The sequence below is a fragment of the Hyla sarda genome, chromosome 2, assembly GCF_029499605.1.
Source record: "Hyla sarda isolate aHylSar1 chromosome 2, aHylSar1.hap1, whole genome shotgun sequence".
NCBI classification, from domain to species: Eukaryota; Metazoa; Chordata; class Amphibia; order Anura; family Hylidae; genus Hyla; species Hyla sarda.
Window position 1 is genome coordinate 28773201 of NC_079190.1, and position 13813 is coordinate 28787013.

Sequence of the window (13813 nt, forward strand, 5' to 3'; positions counted from 1 at the left end):
ACTGACACAAAGGGCTTAAATATCACCGGAACCTTCTACGTTGGCAGCAAACCCAAGCCCACTATTAGGACACCAAGCTTGATCTTTGTTATGGGATCCCATCTCTTCTATGTACTCCCCTGTCTCAACGTATCTGCATAAGAATGGAAAAGGCTTGGTATCTCCATGTTATAAGAACTGACATAAGACCAATTCCTGCCCTATAATAGTCATCGATAGACATCAATAGACCGTATGGATGTCTGAGGAAGCTGCGCTTGCGCAGTGAAACGCGTTGCATCTTGGTAAATAAAGTAGTTACCTTCAAGCTACGGCACCTGTTTTATGTCTGGTCCCGGTCAGCGCCATTAAATTCCTATCACCTTTGAAGCCTGGTTCTTGTATCTTAAAGGGGTACTCCGCCCCTAGACATCTTATCCCCTGGGACAAGATGTCTGATCGCAGGGGTCCCGCTGCTGGGGACCCCCACAATCTCTCCTGCAGCCCCCCGAGTCATCAGCTCTCTTGAGCTAGGTTTGCTCCGTGGCTGGTGACTCACGATACAGGGACCGGCGCTTTGTGACATCATGGCTCCGCCCCCTCATGACATAACGTGCCGCCCCCATAATGCAAGTCTATGGGAGGGGCATGACTGTTACCACGCCCCCTCCAATAGACTTGCATTAAGAGGGTGGGGCATGACTTCATTAGGGCCGGAGTTATGAGGTCACAAACCGCCGGCCCCTGTCATCAGCCATGGAACAAACTTTAGCTCCGGAGAGCTGATGACTCAGGGGGCTGCAGGAGAGATCGCGGGGGTCCCCAGCAGCGGGACCCCTGCAACAGACATCTTATCCCCTATCCTTGGATAGGCGATAAGATGTCTAGGGGCGGAATATCACTTTAATACGGGTTGTCCACACTATATTTCACTACGTGCTATCCATTGTTGTGTATGTCGGTACACAACCGGAGGCGGTAAGAGACCATCTGCTCCCTTCTCCGAGACCTCCTCATCCTGAACGTGTGATACTCCACATGGAGCGCCTCTGTTTCCAATTTCAGATCGATAGACAGTAGACATTGTTCCAAGTAGTAAATTGACCTAGAAAACAGATAAGTGGTCGCGGTCTTTTCCAAAGCCCCTCATCATCCTCTTAGCAGAAAAACACCCTTAAAGCATAATATCTCCATCTTTATGTTTGGCGGTGGGGTCAAAGGCAGCATTCCTTGATTTTGGTCTTATCTGATCACAACACTTTCACACAGTTTTCCTCTGAAGCATTCAGATGTTCATTGGTAAACTTCAGAAAGGCCTATACGTGAGCTTTCTTGAGCAGGGGAACCTTGCGGACACTGCAGGATTTCAGTCCTTCACGGCGTAGTGTGTTGCCAATTGTTTTCTTGGTGACTATGCTCCCAGCTGCCTTGAGATCATTGACAAAATTAACCCGTGTAGTTCTGGACTGATTCCTCATCGTCCTCATGATCAATGAAACTCCACGAGGGGAGATCTTACATGGAGCCCCCGACTGAGTGAGATTGACACTTATTTTTTGTTTCTTCCATTTGTAAATAATGGCATCAACTGTTGTAAACTGCTCACCGAGCTGCGTGGCGATGGTCTTGTAGCCCATTCCAGCCTTGTGTAGGTCTATAATCTTGTCCCTGACATCCTTGGACGGCTCTTTGGTCTTGGCCATGGTGGAGAGTTTGGAATCTGATTGATTCTGCGGACAGGTGCCTTTTATACAGGTAAGAAGCTGAGATTAGAAGCTGTCTCTTTAAGAGAGTGCTCCTAATCTCAGCTCGTTACCTGTATACAAGACACCTGGGAGCCAGAAATCTTGATCGATAGGGGATCAAATACTTATGCAAATCAATTTGCAACTTATTTAAAATGTGTTGTTGTTATTTTGTCTCTCACTCTTCACATAAACCCACCAATAAAATTAGAGACCGATGATTTCTTTGTCAGTGGGCAAACGAGCAAAATCAAACTATTTTTTTCCATCACCGCATATCTGAATGATATCCACAGCAAAGGTCTCCATACTGTGGCCCTCCAGACGTGTGCAAAACTACAACAACCAGCATGCCCGGACAGCCGTTGGCTGTCCGGGCATGCTGGTAATTGTAGTTTTGCACACTTCTGTAGGTTAACAGTTTGGAAACCACTGCTTTAAATAGGTATTCCGGTGAAAAATAATTTTTTTTTTCCATATCAACTGGCTCCAGAAAGTTAAACAGATTTCTTAATTACTTCTATTAAAAAATATTAATCCTACCAGTACTTATCAGCTGCTGAAGTTGAGTTGTTCTTTTCTGTCTGACCACAGTGCTCTCTGCTGACACCTCTGTCTGTCTCAGGAACTCTCCAGAGCAGGAGAGGTTTGCTATGAAGGATTGCTCCTACTCTGGACACTTCCTGAGACAAACAGAGGTGTCAGCAGAGAGCACTGTGGTCAGACAGAAAAGAACAACTCAACTTCAGCAGCTGATAAGTACTGGTAGGATTAAGATTATTTTATAGAAGTAATTTAGAAATCTGTTTAACTTTCTGGAGCCAGTTGATATGAAAAAAAATTTTTTTCACTGGAATACCCCTTTAAAGGGGTACTCCGGTGGAAAACTTTTTTTCTTTTTTTGTCAACTGGTGCCAGAAAGTTAAACAGATTTGGAAATCCCTTCTATTAAAAAAAATATTAATCCTTCCAGTACGTATTAGCTGCTGAATACTACAGAGGAAATTATTTTCTTTTTCCAACACAGAGCTCTCTGCTGACATCATGAGCACAGTGCTCTCTGCTGACACCTCTGTCCAGAGTAGGAGAAAATCCCCCTAGAAAACATATGCTGCTCTGGACAGTTCCTAAAATGGACAGAGATGTCAGCGGAGAGCACTGTGCTCATGATGTCAGCAGAGAGCACTGTGCTCGTAATGTCAGCAGAGAGCTCTGCGTTCCAAAAAGAAAAGAATTTCCTCTGTAGTATTCAGCAGCTAATAAGTACTGGAAGGCTTAAGATTTTTTTTAAATAGAAGTAATGTACAAATCTGTTTAACTTTCTGGCACTAGTTAATAAAAAAAAAAAGTTTTCCACCGTAGTACCCCTTTAAAGGGTCATTGCCTGTTATCAAGTCCCTGACCCCTATAAAGAAGTCCCAATCTCCGCCACCTGAAAACGACTCTTTAATAGGATAAGTAAACCAATTTGAAAGTCATTATATATATATTTTTTTTTCCCCTCCTCCTTACTTATCTACTCGCAACCATGATTGAAACAAAATGTCCGGCCCGCCTGACACATTTTCTTGGGAAAACATTACGGAGCATATGGAAAGGGTTGTATCCTTTCGCTCAACATCTGCTGGGGAAATGAATGAGGTTAAGGAGTATAATGAGATTAGAGCATCTAGGCCGGAATCCTAATTTGTTACGAAATCACCTTCAGCTTTGGCTGCGGCTGGAGCCATTTACTCCTCTACGCGTTATATTTCACCGGCTTCCCCGTCACTGATGAGAATGGAATCTTCCTGACAAGCTTCTAAAGAGACGTGGTATGCCCCCCCCCCCTCCCCAACATTCTTATTAGCAACACTTCAGCCATTTTTTTTGCCAAAATCTCACAGCTTGGAATGACTCCCGGTATCATCTTTATTTTAATTCCCGAGACATCCTGTAGGCATTCACTATAGGGACTTACATCTGGACCTTATGTGGCTGATGAAGCATTTTTAGGATGTTTTGGGTTTTGGGGGATAGGCAGATGATATCCAGAGGCTGATGGGGGGGATAGATATGTGGCGGTACCAAAGGTCTCATCCAAGTGTATGGAATTTTTTTGTCACCAAAATATAGAATATAAATAATGTTGCTGAGATATCTCAAATACCAAAACACCCAATGAAAAATATCGGCAATAGACAATGCATGTACGAAATTCAAAAAAACTTTATTAGGATTATACATATGATTAATTGAAATACAATAGGACAGTGCACAGAACTGATAAAGTTAGGCCGGACTTGGGCGCAGCTAGGGGGAGGCCCATCATGAGCAGGGTTTGCCAGGGAGTTAAGGGGTTAAGTGGAGGAAAAAAGGATACATGGGGTGAAATGGGGGTCAAGGAAGGTACAGGGGGAGGAGAAGGGGATGGAGGGGTTAGAGGTGATTGGTGGAGAAAGGGGTAAGATCTAGGGGGAAAAGCGGGGGGGGGAGGGAGGGATATACAGTGGTCCCTCACGATACGATGGTAATCCGTTCCAAACCGACCATCGTTTGTTGAAACCATCGTATGTTGAGGAATCCGTGCAATGTAAAGTATAGGACAGTGGTCTACAACCTGCGGACCTCCAGATGTTGCAAAACTACAACACCCAGCGTGCCCTGACAGCCAATGGCTGTCCGGGCATGCTGGGAGTTGTAGTTTTGCAACATCTGGAGGTCCGCAGGTTGAAGACCACTGGTAGAGGAAGTTGTACTCGCCTGTCCCCGCCACTCTGGACCGTCACCGCCACTGTCGTCGCGTCCCCGTGGTGTCCCCGACGCTCAGGCAAGGCCTCTACTTCCCCGGCATCCTCGCTCTCCGTCGCCGCCATCACGTCGCTACGCACGCCGGATGACAAGATGGCGTGTGCAGCGACGTGATGACGACGATGGAGAGGATGACGCCGGCGATGCAGGGGATCCCGAAGAGGACGCGCCGGAGCCCCGAGGACAGGTAAGTGATCATCAGCGGACCACACTGGGCACCGTAAACGGCTATCTGGGGGCAGCTGAAGCAGTCTGCGCTGCCGGATAGCCGTTTATGCGATGGCCCCGACATACAAAAGCATCGTATGTTGAAATGATCGTATGTCGGGGCCATCGTAGGTCGGGGGGGTCACTGTATAGAAGAAGTAGGGGGTGGGAAGATTCAGTGTGACTGAGGGACAGAAGCAGAAAGCTGCCACCCTCTCGCCCTTTGTGTGGGTTGTTTTGGTTGTTGTCTTACGTGTCGAGGGAGGGGGTGGGGGGGTTGTTGTGGGGTTTTGTGGTGGAATGGGATGGTTGGCCTTGAGGTTTGTTTTTACTTGTCACAGCAGTGGTGGCAGGGGGGTCCTCGAAGTCGGTGAGGAAAATGGTGTGGGAAAACCTAAAAGGGAGGGAACCGAATTGGTTCTGGACTCCTTTGTGGAGGTTTGATCTGGGTGGATGGCGGTTCCAGTGGAGGAAGTCAGTAATGGGAGGCTTAGGCCTCTGGGGGTGGGTCCCCGCGGGGGAGGGTCCTGTCTCTGAGCCAGTGGGATCGTCTGGAGGAAAAATAAAAGGAGCCCGTGTGGGATCTAAGTGGGGGAACCGCCATGTGGATTTTTGGGCTTCGAGGACCACCTTGGGATTTGATTGTATTATTTAATGTTATTTAAGATTATATTAATGTTATGTGTTTGTTATAATAAATAAAATGGCTGCTGTGGCCAATTCATTCCAGTCTGTGTTAATTATTGGTAGGAGGGGTGAGAGGGTACGGACTTGGCAATACCTGTCAAATACATATGATTAATTAAAATACAATAGCACAGTGCATAGAACTGATAAAATACAGGAGGTATAGGCAACAAACACTGGAGAAGGAAGGTACGGGTGCCAATCAATAGTAGCTTCAGATATAAAGTGTATCATTATAGGTACATAAAAGCCCTGCAAGCAATGATAACAACTGAGGAAAGGCACAAAAGGAAGACATAGTAAATCAGTGTAGAGCCATCTGCCACCTGCACTTACCCCAACGTACGTTTCGCGCTGCTGCGCTTCGTCAGGGGGTGTCAGCTGCGCGAAACGTACTTTGGGGTAAGTGCAGGTGGCAGATGGCTCTACACTGATTTACTATGTCTTCCTTTTGTGCCTTTCCTCAGTTGTTATCATTGCTTGCAGGGCTTTTATGTACCTATAATGACACTCTTTATATCTGAAGCTACTATTGATTGGCACCCGTACCTTCCTTCTCCAGTGTTTGTTGCCTATACCTCATGTATTTTATCAGTTCTGTGCACTGTGCTATTGTATTTTAATTAAAGGGGTAGTCCAGTGGTGAAAAACTTATCACCTATCCTAAGGATAGGGGATAAGTTTGAGATCGCGGGGGGTCCGACCGCTGGGGCCCCCTGCGATCTCTCTGTACGGGGCCCCGGCTCTCCGCCGAGATAGCGGGTGTCGACCCCCGCACGAGGCGGCGGCCGACACGCCCCCTCAATACATCTCTATGGCAGAGCCGGAGATTGCCGAAGGCAGCGCTTCGGCTCTGCCATAGAGTTGTATTGAGGGGGCGTGTCGGCCGCCGCCTCGTGCGGAGGTCGACACGCCCCCTTCCCGCCGGCTGTCGGGGCTCCGTACAGGAGATCGCAGGGGGCCCCAGCGGTCGGACCCCCCGCGATCTGCAACTTATCCCCTATCCTTAAGATAGGGGATAAGTTGCTCACCACTGAATCACCACTGGACTACTCCTTTAATCATATGTATAATCCTAATAAAGTCTTCTCATGTTCGTACATGCATTGTCTATTGCTGATATTTTTGATTGGGTGTTTTTGTATGGAACTTTTGTTACATTTTCTGATTGTGTTACTCTTGAGCTGCGGAGATTGCCCGGGAGTTTTAAACATCCTGTGAACGGATCAACATTATGGTAAATTATACAGCATTGAAGAAACTTGCGGTTCAGCACTGCTGCTAATACATGGTTCCAAGGATGTATGTACCGATCAATCAATGGATATCTACTAACTTGCTAGATGAAGTGTATAGTGGTGCTCACATCCAAACAGCACAACGAAATGGTTCTCAGTAGAAAATAGAATATCGGCACTCACCACATCTTTGTGTCATCTTCTTTATTAATACTCACATATATCTTCAGGGGGGGGGGGACAGACAGGGGGTGCACAACAGAGCGAAACGGCTGCGAAACGGCTGATCTAGTGCTTTATTGGGCATCAAAGCTTGTAATGGTCACATATACATTATTTATGGGCGTGAAACGTAAGACAACCAATCGGCATTTAGATTTCTTACATCATGTGACTTACGAATGGAGAATCGGAAAACCGGTAAGTCACACTAGCGATGAGGCTGCTGTAGCTTTTTTGTTGTACGCCCCCCCCCCCCCCCTCCTGAAGATATATGTGAGTATTAATAACGAAGATGTGGTGAGTGCCGACATTCTATTTTCTACTGAGAACCTTATGGTAAAATATGATTTTACTGTCCAGCAGGCAGGAAGGAAGAGGGAAGGGGGGGGGGGTTGGGGTGAGAGAATTTTTTTGTGGGCTTGGTGAAGAGTAAGGTGAAAGGAAGACATCAGTGAGGGTGCAAGAGGGCTATTATCTACAGCCTATGGACAAGAGGGGTGAAGTTCATGCAACAAAGCAGCCATGTTTTTTTTTTTTCTAATCTCATACAGCCTCTTTACACCCAATAAAGGGGTACTCCACTGCCCCAGCGTTCGGAACATTTTGTTTTGAACACTGGGTGCGGGCTGCAGGGGTCGTGACGTTACGCCACGCCCCCTCAATGCAAGTCTATGGGAGGGGGCGTGACAGCTGCCACGCCCCCTCCCATAAACTTGCATTGAGGGGGCGTGGCGTAACGTCATGGCCCCTTCAGCCCACACCCAGTGTTCGGAAAAAAATCCTCCGAACGCTGGGGCAGTGGAGTACCCCTTTAAGTTTCCATTTGGTGGATGAGTACCATGCATGCGTAGCCCGTGGCCACGTGTTCTATAGAAGCCGGTGACTGTCCAGGCATGCTGGGAGTTGTAATTTTGCAACATCTGGGGAAACTCTGTTTGGGAAACACTGGCTTAGATGTTTTCCCGGGCGGCTGCTCCTCACGTGTGCAGAAATAACCGCGCTGACATCTGATCCCCTCTAAACTCCTGTCACTTGGTGTGAGTGATGACGGCTCCCGCTGCTGGAAACATTAAATATACTCGGGAACCATTGGGCGCTAATATAAACGGCTCCAGATGGATTTATACTCAGCATCTTTATCTAGTTTTCCGTGTGCTTTTTCATGCTTTTTTTTAGTGCGGACCTGATGCAAAACAGTCACCAACCAATCAGATCACTTCCATTATTTTGTAATCTGCAACGGGAAAGATGGGAACTGGATTGTGATTGGTTAATATGTATACACAATGGGGGAGATTTATCAAAACCTGTCCAAAGGAAAAGTTGTCCAGTTGCCCATAGCAACCAATCAGATCGCTTCTTTCATTTTTCACAGAGTTTTTCAAAAATGAAAGAAGCGATCTGATTGGTTGCTATGGGCAACTGGACAACTTTTCCTCTGGACGGGTTTTGATACTGCCGAGCTACTGCTTTTCTCTGTCAACAGCATTTAGGGGTATGCTTTACGGCAGTCTCATGGGTTGTAGGACATCATAGTCTGGTGTTAACTCATTGAACTCTGTGGGAGAGTGTTGTGGGCATGCTCTGTGACCTGTATAGAGGTCATGGTGCAGGAAGGGAAGGCGGAGCTGTGACCATCACAGATTTTGAATGGTATAATCCTGTCTTGTCTATGCACTTTCATAGATATTCTCTGTCTATCTATCTAACTATCTCTCTCTTATATCTATCTATCTATCTATCTCATATCTAGCTATCTATTGTATATTTTCACTATTTATCTCATATCGATCTATCTATCTCATATCTATTTATCTGTCTATCATATCTATCTATTTCATATCTATCTAATGTATATATCTCTTATCTATCTGTCTGTCTGTCTGTATCTATCTATCTCTCTTTCATATCTATCTATCTCATATCTATATATCTATCTCATATCTATCTATCTATCTCATATCTATCTATCTATTTATCTGTCTATCTATTTATCTATCTCGTATCGATCTATTTTTCTATCTATCTATCTATCTCATATCTATCTATCTATCTCATATCTATCTATCTATCTCATATCTATCTATTGTATATTTGTATATCTATAATGACTACACCCACAGAGAGCGGTCGGCCTCAATATAAAGAGTAAACCACAGCATTCAGCCACATATAAATATGGCGCTCATCTGCACACACAAAACACCATCTTTTCACCGTAAGCTGCCACCATGTCTTCTCCGCCCTGGCTCATCCTGACCCCCCGCACAGTCTCCGATGGGTTGTCGCCCTCTTTCCCGCGCTGACTCTTTCCCTCTCTCTCCCGCAGATCGTGGACGGTAAGCTGTGGTTCCAGTTGGACTGTGGCAGCGGCCCAGGAATCCTGGGAATTTCTGGCAGGACGGTTAATGATGGGAACTGGCACTCCGTCTTCTTGGAGCTAAACCGGAATTTCACAAGCTTGTCGCTGGATGATAGCTACGTGGAGCGTCGCAAAGCGCCACTTTACTACCAGACCCTCAGCACTGATAGCTCTATTTATTTTGGAGCTCAGGTGCAAGTGGAAAATGTCCGAAGCCTGACTGACAAAAGAAGTACACAGGTCCTGGGAGGCTTCCAGGGATGCCTGGATTCAGTCATCTTGAATAACAATGAGCTGCCACTTCAGAACAAGAGAAGCAGCTTTGCAGAAGTGGTCGGCTTGACTGAATTAAAACTTGGCTGCGTGCTCTACCCTGATGCTTGTGAGCGCAAGCCATGCCAGAACGGCGGGAGCTGTACCAGTGTGCCATCTGGTGGTAAATACTCAGTACTGCATGGGGGATTTTTTTTTCTTTTTTTTTCAAATAGCATTTAAAGGGTACCTCTCATCAAATAAACTTTTGATATATTTTAGATTAATGAATGTTGAATAACTTTCCAATAGCATGTTAATGAAAAATATGCTTCTTTCTATTGTATTTTTCCCGATCAGTCCTGTCAGCAAGCATTTCTGACTCATGCTGGAGTCCTAAACACTCAGAGCTGCCAGCCTGCTTTGTTCACAGCCAAACAGGCTGTGAACAAAGCAGGCTGGCAGCTCTGAGTGTTCTCCTTTGTGATCAAAGCAGACTGGCAGCTCGTAGTGTTTAGGACTCCAGCATGAGTCTGAAATGCTTGCTGCCAGGACTGGTAGGGAGACCCCTAGTGGTCATTTCTTCAAAGTGGAAAATTAAATAGAAAGAAGCATATTTTTTAATAACATGCAATTGTAAAGTTATTCTGCATACATTAATCTATAATATATCAAAAGTTTTTTTGATGAGAGGTACCCTTTAATGACTCGGAGGGGTAAAGATTAGTCGTCCTCTAATAAAAATATTCCTAATATTCTACATATTTTTAGAATCTCTGCTTGCTGTCAGTAAATTGAAGTTTGCCTCTAGTGCCACCTATAGTTATCCGGTAGGGTTGACCAGCTGCTCTTGCGGCTTTGTTACATTCACTATAATTGTGTATGGTGTATATACCATAGAGGCAAACCATTGCTATAAGGGGAAAAAACACTAGGACAGTGTGTCCTCCAGCTGTTGCCTTTGGCTGTCCGGGAATGCTGGGAGTTGTAGTTTTGCAATAACTGGAGACACACTGTTTGGAAAACACTGATCTATCTATCTATCTATCTATCTATCTATCTATCTATCTATTATATATATATATATATATATATATATATATATATATATATATATATATATATCTCCTATCTATCTACCTTATATCTATCTATCTCATATAAATCTATCTCATATCTATCTTATATCTATCTCATATCTATCTCATTATATCTAATATCAATTTATCTATCTATCTTTCTCATATATATATCTATCTCATATCTATCTATCTATATCATATCTATCTCCCATCTATCTATCTTGTATCTATCTATCTATCTATCTATCTATCTCATATCAATCTCATATCTATCTATCTATAACATATCTATCATATCTATCTCATATCTATCTATCTCATATCTATCTATCTATCTATCTATCTCTTATCAATTTATCTATCTATCTATCTATCTATCTATCTCATATATATCTATCTAATATCTATCTATCTATATCATATCTATCTCCTATCTATCTATCTTGTATCTATCTATCTATCTATCTATCTATCTATCTATTTCATATCTATCTATCTATCTCATATCTATCTATCTATCTCATATCTATCTATCTATCTATCTATCTCATATCTATCTATCTTTCTCATATCTATCTATCTATCTATCTATCTATTTCATATCTATCTATCTATCTCATATCTATCTATCTATCTCATATCTATCTATCTATCTATCTATCTATCTATCTCATATCTATCTATCTTTCTCATATCTATCTATCTATCTCATATCTATCTGTATATCTATCTATCTATCTATCTCATATCTATCTATCTTTCTCATATCTATCTATCTATCTATCTATCTATCTATCTCATATCTGTCTATCTATTTCATATCTATCTATCTCATATCTATCTATCTATCTATCTATCTATCTATCTATCTCATATCTATCTATCTATCTCATATCTATCTATATATCTATCTATCTATCTATCTCATATCTATCTATCTATCTGTTTATTTATCTATGCATCTATCTCAGTGTTTTCCAAACAGTGTGTCTCGAGCTGTTGCAAAACTACAACTCCCAGCATGCCTGGACAGCCGAAGGCAACAGCTGGAGACATCCTGTTTAGAAAACCCTGCCCTAGGAGCTTCAGTTCTAAGGGGAAAATCTTGGCACCATAACAACCTCTTTTCTATCTGGGCTTCATATCGACAATACCATGTTAGGATATGTATCCCTCCCTAGTCACATCACAGGAGGTCCAACTGCTGCTGAAGTTGCGCATGCTTACCACCGCTTCATTATAAGGAGCCATTGAAGATAGCTGAGAACAATGCTTGGCTATCTCCAGTGGCCCCATAGACAATGAATGGAGAGCCATGGCGCATGCGCGACTCACTGTTCCATTCAAAACAAAGAATCAGGGCCCTCCCTGATCTGACTAGGGGAGAAATTGTACCCCTTTAATGTTTTGTATACTTCCATATCATACAGAACTATAATACAGCGCCAATATATTTTCTTAGGGTACCCTACTGATTTCCTACGGAAACATTATGACGCATGGCGTGCCCAAGGTGACATCGTTCAGAGACAACTGCAAAGCGCATTAGGCCCAACACTGATACATTGTAGGAATTTAGCTCCCAGAGGGGTGTATAGATTAGACTCCATTCACATGACGTTTCGGAGGTACCGGTATATATTAGAGCAACTGCAACATTCTATTGTCTATTGTAAAGTCTTGCTCAGAGGAGGAGTCCTGGGCAAAGCTCTGATGATGTCACTATCCATATATGGACAGGAACCATATAAGGACATTGTATGGACAGGGACATCTTCAGGGCTTCCAGCAGGGCGGCGATACTGCTAGTATACAGACAGAAATACATGTCCGTTGGCTGTCTGCTGTACCACCGCTATGGAGGAAGCTTAGGAGGAGGGGAGGAAGGACCCTGTGTCTTATCCTTAACCCCTTAAGGACTCAGGGTTTTTCCGTTTTTGCACTTTCGTTTTTTCCTCCTTACCTTTTAAAAATCGTAACCCTTTCAATTTTCCACCTAAAAATCCATATTATGGCTTATTTTTTGCGTCGCCAATTCTACTTTGCAGTGACATTAGTCATTTTACCCAAAAATGCACGGCGAAACGGAAAAAAAAATCATTGTGCGACAAAATTGAAAAAAAAACGCCATTCATTAACTTTTGGGGGCTTCCGTTTCTACACAGTGCATATTTCGGTAAAAATTACACCTTATCATTATTCTGTAGGTCCATACGGTTAAAATGATCCCCTACTTATATAGGTTTGATTTTGTCGCACTTCTGGAAAAAATCATAACTACATGCAGGAAAATTTATACGTTTAAAAATGTCATCTTCTGACCCCTATAACTTTTTTATTTTTCCACGTATGGGGTGGTATGAGGACTCATTTTTTGCGCCGTGATCTGAAGTTTTTATCGGTATGATTTTTGTTTTGATCGGACTTTTTGATCACTTTTTATTCATTTTTTAATGATATAAAAAGTGACCAAAATACGCTTTTTTGGACTTTGGAATTTTTTTGCGCGTACGCCATTGACCGTACGGCTTAATTAATGATATATTTTTATAGTTCGGACATTTACGCACGCGGCGATACCACATATGTTTATTTTTATTTTTTTTACACTGTTTTATTTTTTTTATGGGAAAAGGGGGGTGATTCAAACTTTTATTAGGGAAGGGGTTAAATGACCTTTATTAACACTTTTTTTTTACATTTTTTTTGCAGTGTTATAGGTCCCATAGGGACCTATAACACTGCACACACTGATCTCTAATGCTGATCACTGGCGTGCATTAACACGCCTGTGATCAGCATTATCGGTGCTTGACTGCTCCTGCCTGGATCTCAGGCACGGAGCAGTCATTCGTCGATCGGACACCGAGGAGGCAGGTAAGAGCCCTCCCGGTGTCCGATCAGCTGTTCGGGACGCCGCGATTTCACCGCGGCGGTCCCGAACAGCCCGACTGAGCAGCCGGGTCACTTTCACTTTCACTTTAGAAGCGGCGGTCAGCTTTGACCGCCGCTTCTAAAGGGTTAATACCGCACATCGCCGCGATCGGCGATGTGTGGTATTAGCCGCGGGTCCCGGCCGTTGATTAGCGCCGGGACCGACGCGATCCCGCTTCATATCGCGGGAGCCGGCGCAGGACGTAAATATACGTCCTGCGTCGTTAAGGGGTTAAAGGGGTACTCCGGTAGGCAACTATTTTTTTTTTTTCAAATCAACTGGTGTCAAAAAGTTAAACAGATTTGTAAATTACT

At 43.8% G+C, this 13813-nt stretch overlaps 1 protein-coding gene across 6 annotated transcripts in view; it reads left to right on the forward strand.

The window, feature by feature from the left end:
• The window catches only part of FAT3 (FAT atypical cadherin 3), a 671890-nt gene that overhangs the window by 629634 nt on the left and 28443 nt on the right, over window positions 1-13813 (forward strand). For all 6 annotated transcript variants that reach the window (XM_056561437.1, XM_056561434.1, XM_056561436.1 and 3 more), the window contains one exon: window positions 9198-9666. In XM_056561437.1, coding sequence (XP_056417412.1) covers window positions 9198-9666 — 469 coding nt within the window. The remainder of the gene's footprint in view (window positions 1-9197; window positions 9667-13813) is intronic.